Source organism: Vespula vulgaris, chromosome 1, assembly GCF_905475345.1.
Source record: "Vespula vulgaris chromosome 1, iyVesVulg1.1, whole genome shotgun sequence".
Taxonomy (NCBI): domain Eukaryota; kingdom Metazoa; phylum Arthropoda; class Insecta; order Hymenoptera; family Vespidae; genus Vespula; species Vespula vulgaris.
The window spans coordinates 15,182,200-15,209,606 of NC_066586.1; the positions used below are offsets into that span (position 1 = coordinate 15,182,200).

Here is a 27,407-nt window from a genome sequence, read left to right on the forward strand (position 1 = left end):
GAAAAAGCAAAGAGAAAGAAAAAAATATTATTGAATTAAATGCGTATAAGTATTTAGAATTGCCAGTGTTTTTCAGAGAAGAATAAAGGAATGAAATTATTATGAACATATTTAATGTCATGATCGTTGCAATAAGACATACCTTCATATATTCCTTCATTAATATTTCAACACGTGTGATACGAATGTTTTTCTTATGTCTCAACCAACATATTTAACAATTATAATAAATAATAGTCTGGCACAACCATAGTCAGATAGTTACGAGCTAAGGGAGCATTCCATGAGTGCTATATTGTCTTTGTTCTACTTAAATAATTATTTTCTTATTTAAATTATGCTTGGTTTTTTTTTGCTTTGTTTTATTTTATTTTTTTTCTTCCTTTCTTCCTTTCCATCTTTCTTTCTTTCTTTCTTTCTTTTTTTCTTTCTTTCTTCACACAGTAGGATACAATCATCTGCCTTTGGCACTTTGAATCACTTTGTCCGTTTTTATATTAAATAAAAAAATACATTATTATATAAATTATCCTACTTATAATAATAAGGAAATCGTGATTCACGATACAATATTGAGCATAAAGCCTTATGTAAAATCATTGATATATCACTATGAAATTATATCTTATATTTTTTTAACAATGAATTATATTTAGAATCGACGTTCACGACCTCTTTCTGTTTCTCCACTTTTGATTTCCTTCTTTGCATCGCGAATCATTTGGGTTCTCACTCATGCTTACGCACTTTGATATACTTATATATAACGCGTATATGTTTACATATATTTATATTATGCTACATTAATTTATATCAATAGAGGATCAAAAATATGTTACCGTGATCTTTCAAACGTACTCATTAAAATAAATTTGTCATTTCAATATTTTGTGTGTGTGTGTATGTGGCTATATATATATATATATATATATATATATATATATATATATATATTTATGCATAGATATGTATATATCATTAGATAGAATTCTCCGATATGACGACCCCTACGTACGAATTAGATATATCAAGCGATAGAAACCAAAAACTATTTGGTTCGTTTAGATTACTGAAGAATAGATAATATATGCTTCAATTGGAAAAATATTATGATTAAAAATTGATGTCCAAATCAAAGTATGTAATACTTAAGGAATCTCATCTCTATATATATCAGTAACTGTTTTGTACGCCTCAAACTTAAGTACGAGAGGAATATTTGCAAGTTACTGTCATTATGCGATGAAGAACTTGTGCTTATACATGTACCATAGGAAGATATAAGATCGCAAAAAAAAATAATGCAGGGAACAGGTAAAAAGAGGCGCATCTCGCAGGTGCATCTTCCAGGTCACGCTGCAACATTTGCATCAACAGCATGCAACGTGACTATCACATTTGTTGTTTCATATTTTTTTTCTTTGTGCTTTCTTTTCTTTCTTTTCTTGTCTGTTCATTCGCGTCTCTCTCTCTCTCTCTCTCTCTCTCTCTCTCTCTCTCTCTCTCTCTCTCTCTCTCTCTCTCTCTCTCAGACTTTTTCAACTTTCTCATTTTCAATCGAAACAACGGAGTTCACCGCACTGACTGAGTTTTTATTTTCTCCATCCGTTTCACTCTTCACTAAACTGGAATTTGACGCATCGACATGCGATTCCGCGTGCATCGGCAAAATTCCTGCATTAGCGTCCTCGATAGCTTTTCTCAACTACAAAAAAAAAAAAGACAAATATAATACCATTTATTTCAATGACTCTTAAACTATTGATCATTTATGTCTCGTTTATGACAAACCTCTTTTAATGCCACTACTCCGACCAATCTTCCAATGGCTGTCACATAAGCATGGTTTACACCAACCATGCTAAAAAGACTATGGACTTTTAGCAAAGATGTCCTTTCTACAAGCTGAAACGGTGCAGGATCGATGTGACATCTGGAAAAGTCTACTTCAAGAGCCATCTCACTTTCTTCCCATCTTTTTTGATCCTCAGCTGACATATCAATTACTCTCTCCCTTGGCTGAACAAGAATTATACGTAATAATAAAAGTCTATTGAAATAATATAACTTGTCAATTTCTCGTATACTTGCCAATTGTACTTTTTTCGACGTAGCTGGACTAGAAGAAAGCATAGGTTGATGTGCCTGAGCATCTATACAATCTTGACTTTCGCGTCTGGTAGCAGTACCCATTTCTGGATCTGGATCAACATCTTGCAGAGTTGCTGATTTTCGAAAAATCGCTTCAAAAGCTAGACGTATTCTGTAGAGTAAAATAACTTTTAATAATGATAAATTGACGTTCTTGAAATAATAAAGGAAAGAAAGGATAACATCGATTCACCTGCTTTCTGCTCCAGTAACCGTTGTATATGGTGTAACAGCTGGGCTGACTAGTGGACTAAATCCTTTCAAAGTGAAGGAATTGGTTTTCTTTAAAATAGATTTCTTTGGTTGAGTTCCGAAGACCGGTGAATGATACGTATGCTAAAATAAACAATGAATTATTCATGCGTAAATAATGAATATACTTTGCCTAAAATACACTGATCAGATATGGTCTGACGTCAGGTTAACATGACTTACATGATCCGGCCCACCACCATTATTTGTCGACATCGTTAGATCATTAACACTTTGCCTTTGCATTTTAAGAATGTCTGGAGCTGGGATGACCTCGAATCTGGAAGGTCTTCTTGTTTTTTCTTGTTCTCTCAATTGACGTTCCATCTCTTCTCTTGCTCTTTCCTCTGCTTCTTTGTGCCATTTTTGTGCGACCTAACGTGCGACATAAAGTATAAAAAATTGTACAAGTGTAAAAGCAATCTTCGAAGGTACAAATAAAAAAGCGTCATACTTGTAATCTCCTTTCACGTCCAATATGTTTTTCTATTAATTTGATCAATTCTAGCCTTTGAATTGAACCCAATAATATCATTGATTCTGGATTATCTACCAGTGGAAAGCCACGAAGTTTGCGATTCTCCTTAAGTATCTCTTTGAGTCTTTGATAACTGATGCCGTGCCAAATGTATTTCACGTCACGTACCATGAAGTCTTCGACGTAAACGTTGTACATACCTGAGTATCGTCATATATTATTTTTAAAGTTTCTTAGATAGAAACGTATTAAAAGAAATTAATTGAAGCTATAATGTTACCTTTCTAATGAATCCAAAGAGAATGCTTTATGAGACAATTGTATGAATTATGAGTATGATCAAGAAGGATATAGAAAGAGGACAATATGGAACGAAAGAAATAAGAGTACATAGAAAAACATACCTGAACTCGATGGTAGAAGATCCGGTAGATAAGGTAACTTTTTGATAAGTATAATGCTATCGTATATGCTTGGTTGTAAAAGTGCGGCGATCGCATTACTGATCAAGACTGCTATCATTATCGGTACTATATGAGTGATTTGTCCTGTCATTTCAAAAATGATAACGCTTACGGATATGGTATGTGTTACGGCACCAGAAAAGGCAGCTGCTCCTACAGTAGCATAACCACCTAAATAAATGACATAAATTTCATGCTTGATTTATCTATTGTTTATTTATTATTTATAGATCAAATATAACACGTAGGTGATATTAGTTAACACATAATATATATCTGTCGATTCTATATACCTGGTATGATGGGAGTGATAATTCCACCATATCGAACACCATGTGGAAACCAAAGGGCCATAGCCTCGCCAACGGTTCTTCCAAGTGCTGCACCGATTTTGAAAACCGGGATGAAAATGCCAGACGGTACAGGCACCGTCGAACTTATGATGGAAAAGATGAACTGGAATCGAATCCCACTCTTTCTATTGACTGCATTCATAATATTCCCTTATATGCGAGCTCTCTCAAAGAACGATAAAAGTTATAATACGCGTTACTGTCGTTTACTTACAGTGAAGAGAACGTAGCTTAGGAGACCGGTGAAAACATCGGTGTATGGGGTCGACCAATGCTTGACTATGTTGTTTTCTTCGACACCCAAGTTATCCTTCGTCCAAGTGAAATTTGTGAAAAGTCCAAATACTTGATCGTGAGTGTTCAAATCACCGGCCATGAACTGACCTAATCCCAATGGGAAGGATACTGATGATACCAGAAGGGATACGATACCAGGATATAAAAAGCGACTAGAAAAAATTCAATCGAAGAAGGGATTATCGAATCTCTGGAAAAGATCTTTTATAAAATTTCAAACAATATTCAAAGCCGAATCTTACTTTTTCTGAAGGAAACTGTTCATGCTCTTATTCTTTCTCATAAATATAACATATTGTCGATGCAACCATACATAAAATGCACCACTCAAACCGCTTCCGACACCAATAAGAGCGAACACAAAAAGTTCATAAGGATCGAATGGGAAGTCCATGGTGAAGTTAGTGACGAACATGGCCGTGATAGTTTCTTCTCTTTGAAACCATATAGCCAGGAGTCGAAACATCGTGGCACCACAAACGGCAGCGAAGAAACCACGCCAATAATTCCGTACTGCGAAGTAGACTGTGGTGACCTCGATGCTGAAGAGGACACCTCCGATGGGTGCCGCGAAACATGATGCGACACCGACCGCACAGGCTGCAGCCAACATTTCACAGTTTCTGCTTTCATTTTCATAAATGCCTTGGAAACTGGTGACCAATTTCGATAGGAGAGTCGCAACGATACTGGCGATGTGAACGAATGGACCTTCCTTACCCAATGGCAAACCTGAGCCCAAAGTGGCTGTTAAACCGATCACCTGTTCATAAGCAAACGATAAGCAATCGATCCGTTACAATTTGTCCTTGATCTTAAACCAAATTCGAAAATGCTGACCTTTGCTATAAGAGTCCGGAAAGTTAAATACTCCTTCAAGGCTACACCTCTTAAGATCGTCTTCATTTCTGGTATACCGGAGCCTATACTCTGGGGTGCCACGATATGTACGAAACCAGCGCTGAATAAAATCAGACAAACGGGCAATGAGACCCAAGCGAGATACTGGAGAGCAGGATGAGACGTCAGATCTTGATAGAGCCATATTCTAGCTGGTGAAATAAACAAACAGATTATTGCGGATACTTAGGTATATATAAAAACGGGTATAATTTTTAAGTATTCCTTTACATGGATATTACATATTAGATATAATTGGACTGACCGTTGTTGCACATTGAAATCCCACGATCCATGGCATAACTTATGAGTGCCATGATAACACCCAAAAGTGCCAGAAATACCCAATCTTCGCCCAATCTAGCTCCGGTGTGTTTCCAAGCGAAGGCAAGCAAGGCCAAGAGTTTTCTACACAATGGACCTCTTCGAGATTTTCGAAGATCCTCGGCCCTCGTCTTGTCGTACTTCTTTCTTGCCTTATCATGATACTTGAGTCTTCTTGCCTCTTCTTTTGCGTACTCACCAAGGTCCTTCGTATAGCGACCATACATCTGTATAGAAATCGAACGAATATCGAATTGAGATATATTGTAATATATTTTCCTCTTCACATGCAAATTATAACCGAGAAAATGCTGAAAGGATAACAAAATGCTATGAAGCTTTTGTACTCATTATTATAAAAAATAAAGAAAGTAAAAAAAGAAACTAACTTCCAATCATATTTGTTTCTAAGAGCACGAGCATTTTGATAGATATTTCAATCATTTTTTATCATGCACTATTTACTCTATTTATATTTTTTGCTAAAAAGAAAATATAAATATCAGTAAAAAAGAAGAGAATTATTATCATCGATCGACAAAACGAAATGATTGCGTTCCGTTGCGAATTTGGCACGAGTCGACAATTTTCATCCGTATACCTACTCGACCTCGATCTACCAAAAATTTTTTGATCTAACAAATTTTTATCTAATCCGTTGACATCTGCCGATCGATTGAGATCTCGATCTATACAAGCAACAAATATTTATCAAACCCATTAATTCTTACTCATCGATTGAGAGATGTCGATCATCGTCTACGATACGATCACTTTTTTCTCACCCATTTGCATTTTTACCACTTCCAAATTGATCGTAGAAAAAAAATATTAAATAACGATCGAATAAGTAACGAGTATAAATTTTAAACAAACTTATTACGGGATTAGAATAAAATTTTCTATTAAATTTGTCGATGTTGCGAATTGGAACGTTTTGCACACGTAAGAAACTGTTGTGTCTCAAGCAAATGATAGGACGTATTCGACTATTACACATTTATACGATCAATGATCCCATAGAGAGGTTTCCCGATTATCTATTCCAAAATTGAACGAACGGTGAGATAACAATGAGCGATATGTAATTTTAAGCGATATATTATCGTTCATCCTATGTTAAACATATAACCTATCATTTATGATAAGAAAAATCGTTATCGTATAAAAATTTGTGCGGCTCATTACAGATGACGATCAAAATATATTTGAGCTTATGTTTAGTACAAATTACGAAACTTTGATTGATGATGATAATGACGTCGATGATCATGATCATGATCATGATGATGATGATGATGATGATGATGATGATGATGATGATGATGATGATGGTAATAGTAAAGATGATGATAACGATGACGACAACTGGAATGGATGATGCAAAGGACACTTAAAATTAGACGCACTCACAGCGAAAAATTAGTCATCCAAACAGATGGAGGATATAATAAATCATCATTAGATATTGGATTGTATAAACGAAGTTTTATATAAACATATATACATACATACGTACGTACATGCATACACACACACACACACACACACACACACAAGACGAAATATACACCTATGTATAAGACAAGAAAATGTGGAAGAAAATAAAAAAATAAAATAGTATCTAAAATATGAAATTTATTGTTAGAATGATATTAGATAAGTATGAAATTTTTAAGAGTAAGCAACAAGCTTACACTCACAATGTAGTCATCATTACAGACAAAGTATGCTCTGTTAAGAAGAACGGCCGGCATGAAAGCTGATGATGATATTCTCTTAAGAGATTTAAAAAGATGAAACGACGTTGATCAATTAAAATCGTCAAGTCACCGACGACGAACTTTTCCAATTTTCCAACTTTTGCTTGATACTTTTCGTCGATAAATCGCACATCCTTTTTTTCCTTTCTCTTTTTCAACCGATCAATCGTTTTCGTTATCAAAACGTTTGATATATCCGATGGTTGGCTCTTAAAAAAATCTTTTGTAAATAGATATAATAGATAGATAAGAAAACGATTATATTGAGAGACAACACCTCCGATACGTATCTCGGCGAAGAATGTTCCTTCAAATTTGGCAAGTCAGTTAAATCAGTTTGTTATTTTTGGCAGACTCGAGTGATTCTCCGTAGGTTTAGCGGCCTATCCTTATTGTTCCTTGCTCTTGGCAATCACGGCAGAATGAGAAAGAGAGAGAAAGAGAGAAACAGAGAGAGAGAGAGAGAGAGAGAGAGAGAGAAAGAGAGAAAGATAGGGATAGAAAGATATAGACGGATAAATGACACATAACACATAAAGTCGCACTACGATGATAATCCTAAAGAATGCATGTTCTCTTTGTTTGTTTCCTCCCCCCGTTAAAATGTCTCCTTCTCTTTGTAGATCTTCACTATAAATTTTGTTCTTAATGTTCTTCATCGATCATTATTATTAAATAAAATTAAGCCTGGTCTCTTAATCGATTCCGCAAATCCTTGCCGATTCCTTATCAATAATCTTCCTTTTTCATAAACGGTGACCATCTCCTTCGAGAAAACTTTCCTTCTCCTTTTCTTTCTTCAACGCACAAAAATATTTTGTATTTTCTTTTATTTTATTTGTTCTTTCTTGTTCTGTACTTTCTCCTTTATGAGAAAACAAAATTTACCGTCCACGCTTATTTGCATGCGAAGGAAAACTGCGGACGACGACGACGACGACGTTTTCTTCATCGGACCTCCGCTACCAAGATATTTGTTGAAAATTGGCAACGCGCTCGAAATTCTTATTTTTAGCGATTCCTATAATGTGCAACGTTAAAGGGCGTATCCCTATTGTTTACAATAATTCTATTGTCTTTCAATTGTTTCTGCCAATAATCATCAATTCGTATCCTTTTCTTTCTCTTGTCCTTTTTCATTTTCCTTTTTTCTTTTCTTCGTTTCCTATTTTTTCTTTCATTTCCTTTTCATCACATTGCATTGCATTTTCAATTGGGTAGCTAAAACGGTCTATCTGTAGGTTGCCTAACATTCTAATAAACATCTATATATCTTTCTATCTACCTATCTATCCGTCTATCTATTTGTCTCTTGTTTACCGCTACGATTTACACATCCTACTAATTTGTTGTCAGCCATTTTTAATGTTTATATCATATTTATAGACTCTTATTTACTATATATATAGTATGATGATGAAAAGAATACAAATTGTTTAATTAATCGGCTAAAAAAATTCTTCAAAAGAAAAGAGCTGCATTTATCAATAAAAGTAATCATTTATACTACATATAATATAATGATCGTAAAATTGATAAAAATAATTTAATTAAAAAAAAAAAAAAATGTTGAAAAAGAGAAGGGCTACAATTTATGAGTCTATCCATATACGGAATCATAGAATTTTCGATAACGCCTAACATCAAGCGTCGGCGTTGTCCTACTGGGCAATCGGCCTCTAATCCAATTTTAGTAATTAGGCCTAACCGATTAGCGATACAAGTCATTGGCGCGTTCACGCGAATAAAGTTCCATTAAGATGTAATGGAACCCTGGCGTCCTCTTTTCTCGAAAACCTACAGAAATAAATTTCGAGGTAACGTCCTTCCCCTTCCCTTCTCCTCCCTTCGAATCATATTCTACGGAGTGTCGCCTATAGATGTTATATAACTTATACCAAATTTTTAGAAAACTTATCATATATTTAGTGATCATTGTCACCTCTCAAGAAATGAAGATAAATCTGAAAAGGAATTTCAAATTAATCTAATTGATTTTTAACCCTCTATTTTTTCACCCTCTATTTAAAATATCTATATCATGTAACTACGAAGTCACGCACATATCTGTTCGTATTTTAAAAAATTTTTTTTTGTCACAAAATTTATCGTTAGTTTATTTTCGAAGATTAATTTTGCTGAGTATACATTTTGTATATAATATTTTCACATAATATATTTATAATAGCTTAACAAATATTGTGTATTTTTATAAAATGTTTGCTAACAGTAAGTACGAGTTATGTGGTGTGCATTAATAAATATTGGAAAGAATTTTATACGTTAACCTGCAAAATATGAACTAATCATAATATATCGTTAAGGTATAAATATAATAAGATTTCAACGATCGGATTTATACCATATGTTTTAGATTATATAATTTATTAAACATAACAAAAATTGATTTATAGAATTAAGCTAATAAAAAGAAAGCTAAGCTCATGCGAGTATATCAAAATGCATATACACATACAACGATTTATTGTATTTTCTTATCCTAAATGAAATGATATTTTTTATACTGGTCACGCATGCCCCATAAGCTTGCAAAATCTTTTGAAATTTATTAGAAAGATCAGACAGTGCATCAAGCACCGCACGTGCGCGCGCGCCTACAATGCGTTAAAGTTGCAAGGTCGATGATATTCTCTCGACAAGGTTGACTAGTCTGCAAACTCTAACTGCGCTCCAAACTTTACGATCGTAGACAAAATTTATTCGTTTAGTTCGAAAGACCCCATATAATTCATTAACTCTCTATAACTTAATTATGTTCCTCTTTTGTGCCCAACAAAAATTATATTACATGAAATTTATAATATAATTTATGTATTAATGTAATTATATCTGATAATGTAGTTATCAAATTTTTAGATAAAATAAATTTCATAAAATATTTAACTAAACAAAAGATTATTATATGTGAAATTTATAATATAAATTTTTTCATATTAATATAATTATATTTAATACAGTTAGTTAGACGTTATAAAATAAAGTAAATAAAATAATATAATTAGTTAATAAAAAATTATATAATATAAAATAAATGTAGTATAATTATAATTGATATAATTAACAAATATTAATTTTCTGGATATGAATTACTTATAATATAATAATTTTGTAACAAATGGATAAAATAAAATTTTTTAAATCAAAGTTACATGATATTATAGAGAGTTAAAAGAACCGATTTCATAATGTATTTTGTATAAATAAAAAAAAAATCCAATCAAATTGAATCAAAAAGAAATAAAAAGAAAAGAGAAAGAAAGAGATAGAAAAAGATAGAGAAATGAATCTAACGCAATTCGAGCTTGTAATCCAAACGTGTCGTCCACCAAGATTGTTTCACGCGAATCACGCGGTGCATCTAAAATCGAGTCACGTGACAACATACGTATATCTCGCGGTACGTTTATTTCAAATGCAGCCTCGTTCACTTGGCGATCGTTCAAAGGTCGTGCCACTTTGACCATCGTGCCGCTTGTCGCTTTATGGACCGTGGAAAATCTCCTGGACCAATCATAATTCATCATCCTTATTCCAAATTTTAACCATTGTCCAGTCTCGGATTAAAAATATTTTTTATTGTTGTTTTTTATTTGTATATATATATATATTTATAATAATAATAATAATATATATAGTAATATAATATGTATATATAATTTTAATATTTATCAATTGTTTTTATCGAACATTCGTACGAATCATTTTTAATATTTCGAATAATTTTCATTATTATTGGCAAACTTCGTGGGAAGAGAAAAAAATTTTTTTTAATTTTGGTACAAACAAAAGATATTAAAGAAATCGATCAACAGATTTATGTAAAAATCATAAAAATGTATAAAGAAAAAAATAAGAAAGAAATGAGCATTGTTCTCGTTGGCAAGCAAAGATCGCTCGTCTGCGATTCGTCTAGCGGCAACAACTACGATTTAATTATAAAACAGACGCGTTCATTGGCATCGTTCGTTTGCATCCTCCCCCAAGGAAGTCATCTAATGTCTAACGAAACGAAATCACAGTCTAGAAATTTCTTTAAGAAAAAAAGAGAAGATCGGAAAGAGCAATTTTTCCTCGTAATTTCCAATTTGTTTTTTTCATATTCCACGATTTTGCTACGAAGGAAAAAACTTTCCTTCATAAATTTGTCCAAAGCAAATATTATTACATTCTTTGTGCTTTTTCGAACATTCCTTCATGCTGGCAATGAGTTTTGTGAGAAACAGATAAATTATGTCTTACAATCGTATTTATATAGTCGAAGGGATCGAAATCCTGTTGCTCCTCTTCAGGAGTTGGTAGAGGACACGGGTAGAAGGCTTGTGAAGGTCTGATAAAAAGATTTTTTTCAAAATTTTGAAAAAAATTACAAGAGGAGATACACGAAAAAAAGGAAAAAAAAAAGAAAACGTTTAGATAGATTCTTTACGAATGGAAGATTCAATGTTTCATAGATAAATCTATATAAATAAAAGATTCAACGTTTTATAGATAATTTACCAATTGAAAATTCAATATTTTACAGATATAATCTACAAATATGAAATACAATATTTTACAAATAATGTATTATAACGAAACGATGTTTTATAGATAATTTACGAATGGAAAATTTCATCCATTAATCAAACATTTTTTACCAACGTTATCCCATGCAAAATAAAATTAAACGATTGATCTCTACCTATGCGGCCTATTTCGCCGATTTTCCTTCAACTTGGCCATCAGTCTCGTAAATTCCTCCCACTCTTTGTCAACCTCTTCCTCATTGCCCTCCGGATGATGATGATGCAGGCTCTCCTCCAAGAGTTCCTTTTTCGTTGTTTGATTCGCCATATTGTTAACCGGTCTATTACGATTTCGATTTCGTTTCAATCGAAACTTAGGTAACGGCTTTAGCGCATTATAATCTATCATTGAAAAAATTGGATTGTGAAATCTCACATTTTAGAGAAATTTAAGAGAAAATATTAGAAAAAGAAAGAAAGAAAGAAAAAGAGAGAGAGAGAGGGAGGGAGAATGAATATATAATTTTTGAATCCAATATTTGATCTATGCATTCTTTCGACAAATCCATAAAGATTTAAAACAAAGTCCATAACAATTGTAAAAGCTAATTATGCAACATAGATATCAGTAAAAAAAATCGCTTAGTAGCTTATCGAAAGAATTAATTTTTTTTCCAACGACATGACAGATACGATTCACTCTCACGAAAGGAATAACGATCGGCATCCGGTCGGAGAACGATTCGGACGTGTGATCGGAGCTAGCACGTAGGAAGAGAACCTTGCAAAAGTCACGCGAGAATAAGCGACTATATCTCTATATTTTTTCATTTTTTACTTTTCTCTTTCTTTATTTTATTTCATTCTTATTCAAAATATTTTTGTCTCTTTCTCACACTTATTTCTTTATTTTCTTCCTCTCTCTCTCCCTCTCTCTCTCTATCTATCTCTATCTCCCTCCCTTTCTCTTTCACAATTGTTATGAGGATCACACTTTTTTCGTTTTAGATGAAAACCACTTGTCGACATGATAAAAAGATAGAGATAGAAAGAGAATGAGAGAGAGAGAAAGAGAGGGAAGAGGGATGGAAGGAGAGAGAGAGAGAGAGAGAGAGAGAGAGAGAGAGAGAGAGAGAGAGAGAGAGAGAGGAGAAGGGAAAGAAAGAGAAAAGAGAGAGAGAGAGAGAAAGAATGATAGATAATGAGAGAATGAGAATGAGAGAAAGAAAAAGAAAGAAAGTAATGGCAAACCGTTCAGAGATCGGCCTCACGGCGGACGATCTAACGCGAAGCGTCAGTGAGTCACACACTGACGACGAGAAGAGAGAGAACGAGAGAAGGACCTAGGCTGCTCCAATTTACGAACTCATCAGCCTCACTCTACCATCCCCGTCGTCGTCGTCGTCGTCTTCGTACAACTCGTAGCATACAGATATATACACATATACAGACACACACACTATATATCTAGACATACCACTATATGTGCAAATAATTTCCCCTACTACAGCCAATTCAAATTATCCATTGTGTTAGCGAACACCTCTGTGATCTTATCGCGGAAGAGAATTGATTTATATGAGAAAAAAATCGTTGAAAAATTTTGAACAATTTTTTTTCTTCTTCCTTTTTTCTCTCTTTTTCAGATCCATCTTCAATAACGATATCTCACGTAAATATACGCGATCGAAATATTCGAAAATATCGTTCCCCATCTTTTTCGTTTATAATAATTTTCACGATCAGATGATGGAATTAGTCAAGAAGATAATTATTGATCCTACTTTTCTTTTTTACAATTGTTTTTTGTTATTTCTTAATATATAGATATCTACTTTCGTTAAGCAGTATTCTTTTATCTCTTCCGGCGATTACCTCAAGAAATTGGCGGTCGTTAAGTGACCTGCCGTGGACTCATTAACTTGACCGAGGGTCGCCATATAGTAACCAGCTTGTGACTATATGATGAATCTTTTTCTATAGTGGTTTAATAGGTCGAACGGTGCTTCGTTCAACGGTGTTCGATGATGAACAAGTTTTACGCTGATGAGTTTTTTAACGTTGATTGAAAAAAAAAGATAATAATAATATATTGGTATATGGTATATATTTATCGAACATAAAATATATATATTATATTATCGTTTGGTGTACATATGGTTTCTAGTGCCGACTGTACGAAAGCCATGCATGCGGCAATTGAACACTTCCCGAGAGGCCGAGGGCTCTCGTAGGATGTTGCCTTCAAAGTCACCGGTTATCATATCGTTTGAAATTAACGCGTAATGCGATGAGTGTCCGTCTTAAATGGGCCCAGTCCTCTCGAGCACGTGCGTATACCAAGAGATCACTTTGCCGAGATCATTCCGCACTAATCGATCTCTCTCTCCAATTTTCTTCACATTTTTCAAAGATAAATTCATAAATATATATCTTCCTTTAACCATTTAACCGTATAAGTTTACTTCGGAATTTCCTTGGATTAGATTCATGGATATTTTCTTTTGTTTACGAGATATTAATCGTGTGTAATTGTTGAGTTGATTCGAGCGAAGAATTTAATGAATTTATGAATGAACTTTAATAGTTATGCAAAATGATAAAATTAGGATTTTTTATTATAAGATATTGTATTTATTGAGTCGTTTTTTAAATGATATTTTAGATAACGAATTTATTATATCGTATATATAATAAATTTATGAATCATACTAATAGTTATACAAAATGTTCAAGATAAAAATTTTCGTTATAAAATATCATATTCATTGGTACTATTCGTAAATAAATGCTTCCTTATTCGTAACGGCACTTTTATTATATTTATGAATCAATTTAGTATTATGAAATATCCCTTATTACGTTTACATCACTAAATTTCCATGAAAATTCCAATTATGTGTTTACGAAAATATTTTTTTTTCGGAATAATCGAAAAATCTAAATTCACGTATGTGTACATACCTCCAACTATGTAAAATCGCTAAACCCGATGGCAAGAAGCTCGCGAGTTGGATCGGAGGATCACGGTTGGCCGATTAAAAAACAACTGATTGCGAAGAAGCAAATTGCTTCTTCTAACGAACTGGTAAGAAACTCCGGGTAGAGTTATTGTTAGTCGCGCGGGGCCGTTATGAGTTATAAATTTACTTATTTGAGTTTGTCGACTTGTGTTTCTACATGGAGCAAGCAAAAAGGTGTTAAGATAGCGTTGCTTGAGATAATGCATACGAAAAAGGTTACCGACAACGCAAATTTTCAAAATTTACATCCCGCACGTCGGATAACAACAAAGAGAAAAGAACAATTAGGGTGGGAGTTGGTGGATTAGAATCTTGATTAGAATTTACCGCCTTTGTTTAGAATGATTTTTTACGAACAAAATACTTAAGAATCACTCCGAATGAGCGTCAACAATATTTCTCCTTATTTTTCTATCTCTTTCATCCTAATAAATCGATTTCTTGCAAAATTCTAACTTTCCCATAAAAATGTTCTTTAGAAAAATAACAATGTTTCCTTGATCTCCAGAGTTTAACGATGTTACAACGATGACGTGCGTCTGAAGAAGATACGTACATACATATATGACTCACTACTTATTGTTGAAATGACGCTTTTTATGAACACACACGGTAGTGTCATATGAATCAACGATCGACGTTTACAAAGATACTATAAATTATTGAAAGAAAACAAATTGAACAATTTTTATTATTATTAACTAGTACGTTACTTGCGAGACTTACATACGAACGAATAAAAGACCAAGAATCGGTCCCATGAGTTCCATGACCCTACACCACCGATGTATTAGACCACTGAATTAGTTAATGTCAGTCACATGGAGCGGCAATGAATTAGTACCCCGGCTCGAATGCGTCAACAGTGTATGCAATCGCATTTTGGATAGGATCGTTTGTTCAATTACTGTGTCTTCCTTCCTGTTTAGCTTGACGACGATGATGCACCCTGCTGTGATTTGTACGTCTCAGAATATTTATTATCCTACCATGTATCTTTTCCCTTTGTATTTCGTTGACAATTAACAACAGACTTATGAGGCTCGTAAAAATTCATATACATATTTCATACATAGATTTGAAAAAATCATATATATATATGTATATCCTTTTTTTCCTTCTTTCTAGCAAATTTATGTTCTAAGAACTTAAATTAACTATATTCTGATTATACGGAACTAATATCGCAACGACAAAAATTTTGCATCTTTTGATCTAATGAATTTCAATAAAAATAGATACAATCAATATATGTAAATCTCTAGTGTTAAATAACAAATTTGTTTATATTATATTATCTGTTTATATTAAAGTAACATTAATGAAATTATACATTCGAATATGATAAATAAGGAGGCAGCATAAAATGTTTAAAAATTTATATATACGAGACCTTCCTATTATCATCCTATCTCTTTCGCTCTCTCTCTCTCTCTCTCTCTCTCTCTCTCTCTCTCTCTCTCTCTCTCTCTCTCTCTCTCTCTCTCTCTCTAAAAAAAGAAAAAATATGATATGTAGGAAGCACGTCTTCGCCGGGTGGTCGATAATATGCCAACAAACAAAGCTTGTCGATAACTTTTCGACCTCGTGCACGCGCCTATTCGTATACATATGTATGTATACCTACTCTCTTAGAGTAGATATTATTTAAAGAAAAACATCTGGTTCTGTCTTGTTCTTACTCATTAATTTATTCTTCGCCTCCGTCTCTCTCTCTCTCTCTCTCTCTCTCTATCTATCTATCTATCTATCTATCTATCTATCTATCTATCTATCTATTTCTATCTTTCTCTATTTCCAACAATTTAAATGAAATTATCTATACGTTGAAAAGTGTCTTTCCGTAAATCCTTATTCGCGTCACCGTAGACATTTAGTAAAGTGTTCTTAAATTAACGAAGCTACATATACGATGTCTAATAGATTCACACTTATAAATAACAGCGGATAAAAGAAAAAGACCTCTTTTTTTCTTCTCAAACAATGAACAAGTGTGACCGGATAAATGAGAAATACGTAGAACGAGTAAAGTGACACTAATTTTCTGCTTTTCTTTGCTATAACTATAGAACATATTCTGTCACACATGTTTTACGTTTTGATTTACAATACCGAACAAAGTTGACGGTAGACGAGAATGAAACTATTATTTTCTTTTCATGCTTTGTTTTCTATTCTAAAGACAACGATCATAGAGGAGCAATTTCAATTCATCGTTTAACAAAGTGGATATATCTCAATGTTGTTTTTTGTATCTACACAAAAGTTATATAATGTGAATGTTATAATAGTATTATTTATAACGGTATAATTATACTATACTAAATATACTATATAATATATTATATTAGCATAAATAAAATATTTAACACTTAGTATAGAAAATATAATGTAATTGTAATATAGTAAAATTATATTATATATACTATATTAAAATATTATATAATTTTTTATTATAGTATATTACAATATTATTATAATATATATATATATATATAATATAATTTACTCTATACCAAAATGTACTAGCATAATTAAAAAATAAAAAACATGAAATATCTTAGAACATGACGTAAGAATTGACTTTGCGAGAACGTAATGAAATAAACGTAGAATAAAATTTTCATCTTTCCCAATATTTTTTCTTTTTCTTCTTCTGCTTCTTTTGCTTTCATTTGCGATCCTTTCTCCAAGGCAATGTAGAAAGTGCGAAATTCCAAAGCGCTTCTTGAACGTGACACATACAGATACAAGCTAATCTACTCCATGTCGTCATTCCATGGAATAGAATATAAATTGCTCAGTATTCACCCATGAACTTTTGCTCAGTTAGAGATTTAGTCAGTAATAATACCTATATATATATACATATTTATACATACATACATGCACGTATTTTATATATATATATATATATATATATATATATATATATATATACACCTATGTAGAGAGAAACTCAAAGACGATCCATCGATGTTTAATTTCAATGATTAGGTTACCGAAACATGCTTGTGTGAAATGATAGCAAGAAATCGTCCGAGACGTCGTGTCTGGGAGTCTCCAAGACGATAACCTTGTTTACCAGTCTCTGATGGAACTTGAAAATATTCTGAGATAGATTGTCGTGTCTTTCTCTCTCTCTCTTTTTCACTCTCCTTGTGATTTCGAATTCCCTAGATACACCAGTTTATTATGTTCTTAATTATAAAAAAAAAAATCTCCATTGTATTTTTTTTCTAATCTTTTTTAGTTTTAATAATTGTATTATAATAATAAATATATTATATAATATAATTATATAGTCTTTAAGTAATATATTAGATAATAGAATTATATCAAGTACTTTAAATATTATAAATTATAATATACCTACCAAATATAATTATACTAAATAGTTAGCATAAAATAATACTTGTATATAAATTATATATATAAGTTATACTTTGTTACTGTTGAAAGTAAATCTTAGAAATTACAGACGATTAATCTCTTTTTTTATTTCGTCTACTTTATTGTCTAAATAAAAGAAAAAATATAATTTTCAACGCTCGTCACAAATGTATTATGTAATTATGTAACGAGCTAAGTTTGCCACGAAATGCGAGATATCATTAAAAAAATGTCGAACGTGAAACAAGCTAAGATGCAGGTATATTTCTTTGATATTCGCGTGCCGGTTGCTGGACTAATAAAGAATGAAAGTAAATCGCGGATGAAATCGCGGACGAGTCGATAATCAAGGTCACATAGTAGTTGCGCGATCACCGTCATCATCGACCACTGTCGATCGAACCCGTGATCATGATCGTGATCGTGATCGTGATCGTGATCGTAATCGTGATAGTCTACATGATCGTTATCGTGTCCATGACCAAACCGCAAATTTCTTATGTCATCGTACATTAAAACCTAATTTTTTCATGAAATCATTGGATCGTTACACGCAATAATTGTTTATCCGGAAGATAAACAAGATAAACACCATTCGTGCAAAAACCCGTAGAAATAAAAGCGTGAAAACTGTCATCACGATTTCTTTCGTAACCCTAATCGACTTGTGTTCATTTTACGATAGATAATTGAAATTAAAATCAAACAAATGGATGTACATATATATATATATTCGAATAAATGACAAAATAAACAAATTTTTATTATTCAAACAAAAATATATAGATATATTGTAAATGGTTATAAAAATATATTAAAAATATAAACATAATGTTTGTTTTGTATAAAAGAATGATTAAGTTGTTCATAGAGTAAACAGTTCAGTTATTGGTTAATTCATAACGATTGACCGTAACCCCATCAATTTTAAATAATAAAAATGTTGGACTTATTTCAAAAGAACACGATCAATTGTCATGCTATAACAAATTACTAGTTTTTAGAGGTACAATTTATTATTCAATGATGAGGATTACAATTCAAAAAATTGTATATGAAACGGTATCATTGATAAAAATTGCATATAATAAAAAAATATCTCTTTCGAATAATCGAATATCATGATTTTTTTTTGTAAATTAAGAATAATGGTATTAAACAACGATTAAAAATTTGTAATTATGAGCAAATGCTTCGTAATACATTTTTAAGTCTTCCAATCTAATTGGACATTTTCGGTATAAGTTTCATCGGTGAGACGTCCATTTTTTCAGCAAATTTAGCAGAATCTTTTATTTGATTCGGATGATACATTATTCCGCCTTCTTTGTCGACTTTCGCCATATTAGATCTCTCTACATCACCAGCTACAATAACAGGTAATTTACCCGACTTTGGAAGTTCCCGAAGTTGACAGAGAAGAAGTGATAATCTCTCTTTAGAACCACAAGAAAAAGCTTCAGGATCGATAGCCATGAAACAATGTCCTAGATTAGCAATCTTGTCACTTTTCTTCCAAGAACGAATGTTAGGTCCAAATTCGCTACCAGAAAGAATACCACAAAGAATTTCGACCATGGTGGCAAGTCCGAAACCCTTATAACCCGATAATTTTTCTTCACCGCCCAAAGGCATCAACAGAGTCGCATTGAAGGCATCAGTAGCGCTTGTTGTGACTTTACCTTCGCTATCGAGGGCCCAGCCAGGAGGTATAGACTCATTTTTTCTCATAGCCAATTCGATTTTCCCTAGTGCCACAGAAGTGGTCGCTATGTCCAAAAGAAATTCATCACCATTTTCCGCAGCCATGCCTAAGGACATAGGATTTGTTCCCAAGGCAGCTTTCTTGCTACGTGTTGGTGCCATTAAAGGGCTCGTATTGGTACAATTGAAACCTATCAGATTTTCTTTCATAGCCATTGATGTGTAATAAGCACAGATACCATAATGATTCGATCCTCGTGCTGATACCATACCGATTCCATATTCCTTAGCTTTTTTTATCGCTAATTCCATACAATACTGGCCGATTATCTGACCCAAACCATTTTGTCCGTCGACCAAAGCTACCGCCTGTAAAAAAGTTTTGTCGACCTTTATAAGGAGATTTACCTTTTTTCGTTTTTCTTCTTTTCACAAATGGTTTCCATGCTTTCAGAGTCTTTAAATTTAACAAACATTTTTCTAATATATATAAATAAAATATAAAAATAATATTTGATGAAATAAATATTTTATAAAATGTATAAAGAGAGAGAAAAAGAGAAAAATCTCGAATGTTTACTTTCGACACGAATTACGATATTTGATCGTCTACTCGTTAATGATGTTGCCGATGACGCAAGAATGTTAACACATGCTAGCTCGTTTATTATGCACAAAGCACAGCGTATACAAGAGGCAGGCACGCTCGAACATTAATTAGATGTAGTAGAAGGAATATAGATTTAAGGTTTACGAGTCGGCAACGAATCTTATTGTAGTGAGACGACAGATGACGTTCTCTCCCCCCCCCCCCTCTCTCTCTCTCTTACTACTGTAAAAAGAAAGAGAAAGAGAGAGAGAAAATCTCTTTAAAAGTAAGAAGCATCTTACCTTATCATTTCTCTCTCGTCGCTTGTTAATATAATACGTCAATGTTGATTGCGATGCATTTGGATTTATGTAAAAATGTAGATCTATGTTAATAGATTATTAATGGCAATAATCGAAAGATCATAATGAAAATAATTATTTCTTGATTATATTGTACGATAGAATGAAAATATTCGTATGTACAAAACGTAAATATTATTTTTGGGAAAAAAATAGACTGATGCAAACAAGCTATGAAAAAGAAGAAAGAACAAACGAAGCAAGAAAACAACAACAACAATAACGTTTGATAACTTTAAAAGCAGGAATTCCATTATTTCGTAATAAAAATTTTTGCGAACCTTAAAGTCTTTTACGATGCATGGTTTGGCAAGAGGATCGATGTTTTTATTTTGAATATCTTTCACATACATCTGCAGTCTGTTCATACCATGGCTGAAGTGACCACGATAATCAGAGGTCATTAAATGATACGCTACGATGTAAGCGTCTTCCTTGAGTGTTCCTACCTTGCACATACATTGCTGAATAAATCTGACTACCTCTTCCTTTGGTACAACCATTTCACTCTTATCGCAACTGGACGCCATATTTCTTGCGGCAAAAACAATATCTACAATGTCTTCTTTTTTTCTCGGAATTTGTAATATCTTGTGCCGCATTCGTGATACACAACAAGCTCTAATAAACGAGCTACCACGATTACTGATGATCATTTTTCTTCTTCTTCTTTTTTCCGCTTCTTTTCTTGTTTTTTCTATCCCTACCTTTCGGGTCAACTTTCTCTCGTTCGAACGAATTCAAGATAAAATATTAAAATTCTTCGACTTTCGAACTTTACTCTCTCACTTTAACGTATTTACCGACTAAATAAATTTACTTTTCAAAGCAGTATGTTTGTCGAAAAAGAAAAGAGAAAATTAAATTCGTAAGCTGCGTTAATATCGGTCGGCCCATACGACCCACTCAGTGAATTTTTTATTTGAGATCCCAGGTTATCGTCTGAGTCTTATCAAAATGCTACAACAAACAACACAACAAATTTTATCTCCCAAAAAAAGAAAAAATATATGACAATTTAAGGACACAAAATATTTTTTGGCAGACTAATTTATTTATTCGGTTGCATTGATTCTATTAACTTTTATTCTTATCTTTTTTCCCTTTCTTCCTTTTTTTATCTTTATATCATTAATAGTCCTCCATAAGTTCAATGTCGACTGATTTTACGATCATATCACTATGATATGTAAAATTTGAATTTGCCGCTTTTCTTGCTTTCTACGTCGGACAACACATTAAAATTACGTAACTTGTCGCTCAAATTTTAACTGATACTTTCAATATGTTTTCGAAACACACCAATTTTTATCTTCTCGATCTCTCTACCTTCTTGGAGAGTCTTCGAAAGTATTTAAATGTGTCACAAATGACGCGAAATATGATGAAAACAATAAAACGATAAGATCAATCTATCGTATACGAATTATCGTCGTGTAATCTTGTCATGACGCGTTTCAACACGACGTTAATTTTTTTGTTGTGTCAACAGTGTCGCTTGAAATGTTCTGTTGGACAGCCTGGGTGATGACGTCAAAGCGGGCGCCATGTTCAAAATTAATTCGGCTACTCGACTCAATTCCAAAATTCATGTATACGAATTAAACACGATATATATTTTTTATTCAGGTATATTTCTTTTCTTTCTTTCTTATTTCCATTTTTCCTATATTTTGTTGCATAATAACGATCATCCATATTACAAATGACATAATCGACCACGTAGACCAGGAAAATCCTTGAACGTTCGCACACGCGTATATACACATACATCCACACATTCACATGCGCTCGAACGTACACCCACACACATATATATATGATATTTAAGTATGTAGTGAATAGAAAAAAGAGAAAAAAGGAGTTTACATGGATTAGGTGGCTTTTCTATACCGTTATCTTGCATGCATGTATCTTACAGAACAGATCGGTTTTACCGATATAACGATTAAACTATATCATGTGACGATTTAAAACAACGAATTTTACGAAACTTTATCATAGATTTTTCGAAGATCATCATCAGCAAAGATCATTATTGAATTCGATTTAATAACATAATAATTAATTATTATTGTAATTAATTAAATCCCATAACATTTAAAATTTATATACTGTAAATTTTAATTTTATACAATTTAATATCTCATAAATTTATATACTTAGATTTCATAACCTGAAATAATAGAAATGGTCAAAAAAGAAAAAGAAAAATTGCAAGAAAATGAAATATATAAATGAATAATATATACATACATGTGTGCGCGCGCGCGTGTGTGTATGTGTGTGTGGCAATGGTAACGTTTGAATACATTAAAGCTAGCGAATAAATATTTGCATATCTTCTTACGGTCTATGGTGGCATATATACGAATATACGTACATGTACATGTAAAAGTTAAAAACACCTTTTCGATCCATCACTTCGATCAACTCGAATAGAAGTCGATAAGCATAAATTATTTGTGTAATAGATTCTATCGGTACACATATATAGATACATACATACATTCATACATACATACATACATACATACATACATACATACATACATACATACATACATTCATACATACATACATACATACATACATTCATACATACATACATTCATACATACATACATACATACATATATAATATATATTACACATGTATGTATATGTATGTGTGTATAACGTATCTTCATTGACGAGAAAATGAGAAGCAAATTACGATCGAGTTAATTCAATAAACTATATAAATAAAAATGAATAAGAATCAATATCATTGTTTCTTTTTTTCAAATTCTTCATTTAAGTAAATAGTGAATTAAATGGAATAAACGCAATGGAATGAATTTTCATCATTTTTCCTTTCCTTTTTCTTTTCTTCCTTTCTTTGTTTCTTCCTATTATAAATCCAAGTTTCGTATCAGCAACGATCTCGTTAGTCTCTCTCTTTCTCCTTCTCCTTCTCCTTCTCCCTCTTTTTCTCTTTCTCCTTCTCTTTCTCTCTCTCTCTCTCTCTCTTTCTCCTTTTTCTTCTCCCTCCCCTTCTCTTTCTCTCTCACTGCTTCTCTCTCTTTATTCTCTCTCTTTGTCTCCTTCTCTTTTTTTCTCGACCTCGATTCTCATTATCATCAAGACATTTTCTGTAATATCACTAGCGAATACTCTGCCGATCTACCACAAATGGGGAACGTCTTATCGCAATTCTCGATAAGCAACGAATCTGTCGTTTTTTTTTCTTCTCATATATCTTATATACGTCTATATATTTACAACATATATAATGTATACTAATACATTATATATAACACTATACTTTTATAAATATATATATATATTTATATTAATTCTAAGAATTAATCGGTTATATCTATAAAAATAAAAATGAAAAAAATCAATAAGTAAATTAGATAAATAAATAAATAAATTAGTTGATTTAATAAGAAAGTTCAGGAAGTCAAAGTACAGAAAGACAAACGGAACATGTTTCTGCATGCAAGTATGCGAGTATCATTTCTTCTATGATCGAAATCCTTCGACTGATGTGATAATTTGATTAGTTAACAAACTCGATAGTACGATTTCTACGTTCATATATCACATTCTTATGAATATCTAAATATATCTACATATAATATATATATATAATCTATATATATATCTATATAATAATATATAATACAATATGTACAATATGTACAATATATACATACAAACATATACATATTTTTTATATACAGAGAGGAATGACGCAATCATTCTCACGATACGCAATTCGATCGAATCATGTTGATTATATGTCTACATATTTCAAAAAGATCATACTTATGAATCATCGTCATTATCAAAAAAGAGAGAAAGAAAGAATTTATAAAAATTGTAAAGATTTCTAATACCTAAGTACTTACAATTAGTCTATAATCGATTAGAGATAATCAGTAAAGAAGAAAAAAAAAATAATTGATTTAAGCTTGACATTGTGAAGAAGTAAGAGAATTAATAGTATGTATATATGTATTATCTATCGATGAAACGTTTAAAGTAGACAACAATCCAGCGTTAATCGACGCTAACGAGTTATTACGTCACGACACGCTCGATGTTATCTCGCCTTTATACCTGTCGTTTGTAAAAATCAAATGAAGAAGGAAGTGTAAATAACGTAGGAAAAGGAAAGAAGAAAACAAAAGTAAAAAGAAATAAAAATGATAGAAATAAAGAAAAAAGAAGAATCATTATATTAAAAAAGTATTTAAGAAGTAAAAAAGATAGAAATAAAGAAAAAAAGAAGATAACACTTTCAAAATAACAAAAAAGTATTAACACTTTCGACAAAGAGAGATTAGAAAAAAAAAATAGAAAAAGAAAAATAGATTTTTTCAACTAGTATTTGATCGTTAATTTTTCTCGATAATCTACACAAAAGTCTACGCCAAATGATATCGGTGAGGAAATATAAAGATATGTTAAAGATAAAAATAACAATATCTTTTAGTGTACATACAATTTATCTGTTTCTCAAAGACAATTATTATAGTACCGTTAACACGGCGAATAAAAGATGAATTATAACGTCGTCTCTTAACGAATATGAATCTCATATTGTTTTCGACTTTAGTTATGATGCTAGAAAATTGTCTGTGAAATCTTCGGCCCGGGATTTTGGCAAACTCAAAAACTACATTATATATTAACAGCGGCAACAGCAAAAGCAACAACAAGAGCAACAGCCGTAACAAATGAGTAGCTAAATACAAAGATAAAATACGTCTCGCCAAAATACGTTTATGAATCTTAATTCAGCTACCATGACATTTGAAATATCTAAAGAGAAAGAGAAAAAGAAAAAGAGAGAGAGAAAGAGAGACTTAAAAAAGTGCGAAAAAGAAAAGAGATCTATAAATAAAAAAATTCAAAATCTAATATATATCGAGTATGTCGAAGTGAAATGAAAATAACGAGTAATCTTCAAAATTAAAAATATTTTTAGCAAGAAAAAAGGGCAAGTATCGATTTGACTCGATCAATAATCTTAACTATGAAGAATATGAAAAATCATGCGAGAAAGTTGAAAGTCGTCGTCGTTGTCTGCATACGAATTCTACTCTCTCTATGAGGAGACTCTATTTACGCCTAAGAGTCTGCTTAAGCTAATAATAAACATGAAAATAGGTTTGCAACCCTTGCCATCACTTTTGGCGCGTTTCTCAGCTCGCATTGTTCTAAGCTCGAATATCATAGGTTATACATATTCTCATACTTCAATATCCTCAAAAGAAAACAAAAGAACAAAAAAAGGAAAGAAAAGATGTTAAATCGTTCGTTTTCATCATGTTTATCGTTCATTTTGATTATTTCTATAAATTTATTTGCTTCGATTGTATTAAAACTTATAATCTTAAAAATTTTCTTCGAAAGATAAATCTGTGAGTATGATATTAAAAAATATTGTTTGTAATGTAATACGATTCATGTAAGCACGTGCGTATACACATATACATACACATGTACATATACACACACGTATACACCACAAACATATCGACATATCGAATTACCCTTGAAACCTGCTCTTATCGATTGGATACGTTCGACACTTAAATTTTTTACCTTCTTTGACATTTTTCTTTTACTTTTTTAAATGATTAAATCGATAAAATAAATCTCTCAGAATTAATTGGTTATATTTCAGTGATCGAAAATAATAAAACAAATAAATATTGTTGATAATGTGATATAACACGTGCACACGAATGGTATACACACCTATGAATATAACGAATTATCCTCGGAAGCAATACTTATCGATTCGACACGTTCGACAGTTAAATTTTTTACTTGTTTCACATAAATTTTTTGTTTGTGTTATAATTAACTCTATAATGAACCTTTCAGAATTAACTGGTTATATTTGAATGATCGAAAATAATGATGATTAATGATGATGATAATAATAATAATAATGAAAAAAAAGAGACTCACCAAAGTGTTCTGATATCCAAGTCCATATTCATCGTTTTCTCTTAGTTCCGAGGATGCCATCTTGAATTGTTACCCCGTTGAAGACACGCGCGGTATTCAAAAGATTCAAGTAAACGGTGACGAAGAAATGAGAAAAAGAAGAGAGAGGAATGAAAGGAGTTTAGATTGAGTTAGGTCGTCACTTCACTCAACACACACGGCTACACTACTAATGACTGTCTGTAACGGGTCTATTTCTCTCTCTTTCTTTCTTTTATCTTTCGAAATCTCATCGATGATGAACTCTTCAGGAATCACTACCAAATTTTCTTTTTTTTAAAATTTTTATTATTATTATTATTATTGTTGTTGTTGTTGTTGTTGTTATTGTTGTTATTGTTATTATTATTATTATTATTATTTTATTATTATTATTATTTTAATTATTATTATTATCATGCACTTTTTCCCACTCACACTACCTCGATATCGTTGACAAATCTATAATAAAAAAGAATTCAATGGGATACTTTTCCAATAAATGAAAAATTATTTCTCAATCCTCTATAAGCCGATGATTCGAAATATTTCAGACATTTCTTGCTTTTTTTTGGCACAGAATACCATTACAAAAAATATAAAATCGTAATTAAAAGAAAAAAGTTAACCTTAAAACGGTATCGAAATCTTTCGTAAAATTTTATCACTATTCCGAAAGAAGGATATCTATTGTCTGAACAATTTTTCTCCAAAATGCCTTAAATATATCTTTTTGAGATATAAATTTGTAATGACATAGTTTAAATCCTCGATATCATATTATAATATAATAATATATTACACTACATCAAGAGTATAACTTAGACTTAAGAGAAC

At 32.0% G+C, this 27,407-nt stretch overlaps 2 protein-coding genes across 9 annotated transcripts; both read right to left on the minus strand.

Annotated features, from left to right (window-relative positions):
* Positions 1–151: 151 nt before the first annotated feature.
* Positions 152–26,695, minus strand: LOC127064561 (chloride channel protein 2). Of its 8 annotated transcripts, XM_050995781.1 has the most exons (15): positions 12,760–13,228; positions 11,685–11,910; positions 11,243–11,330; positions 5,161–5,446; positions 4,836–5,047; positions 4,238–4,758; positions 3,913–4,147; positions 3,639–3,801; positions 3,286–3,516; positions 2,858–3,081; positions 2,587–2,778; positions 2,345–2,487; positions 2,092–2,263; positions 1,792–2,019; positions 152–1,705 (listed from the first exon to the last, which is right to left on the minus strand). In XM_050995781.1, exons 2-15 carry the CDS (start codon positions 11,834–11,836, stop codon positions 1,529–1,531), a joined length of 3,024 nt encoding a protein of 1,007 aa, XP_050851738.1. In that variant the 5' UTR covers positions 11,837–11,910; positions 12,760–13,228; the 3' UTR covers positions 152–1,528. The 8 variants fall into 8 exon arrangements, with proteins under 8 accessions (XP_050851738.1, XP_050851728.1, XP_050851747.1 ...); XM_050995771.1 differs by lacking the exon at positions 12,760–13,228 and having other exon boundaries at positions 11,685–12,606; XM_050995790.1 differs by lacking the exons at positions 11,243–11,330; positions 11,685–11,910; positions 12,760–13,228 and adding an exon at positions 26,553–26,695.
* On the minus strand, positions 18,641–21,525 carry LOC127064653 (uncharacterized oxidoreductase YjmC-like). Its single transcript, XM_050996022.1, has 2 exons — positions 20,861–21,525; positions 18,641–19,997 (listed from the first exon to the last, which is right to left on the minus strand). Exons 1-2 carry the CDS (start codon positions 21,233–21,235, stop codon positions 19,146–19,148), a joined length of 1,227 nt encoding a protein of 408 aa, XP_050851979.1. The 5' UTR covers positions 21,236–21,525; the 3' UTR covers positions 18,641–19,145.
* Positions 26,696–27,407: the final 712 nt, after the last annotated feature.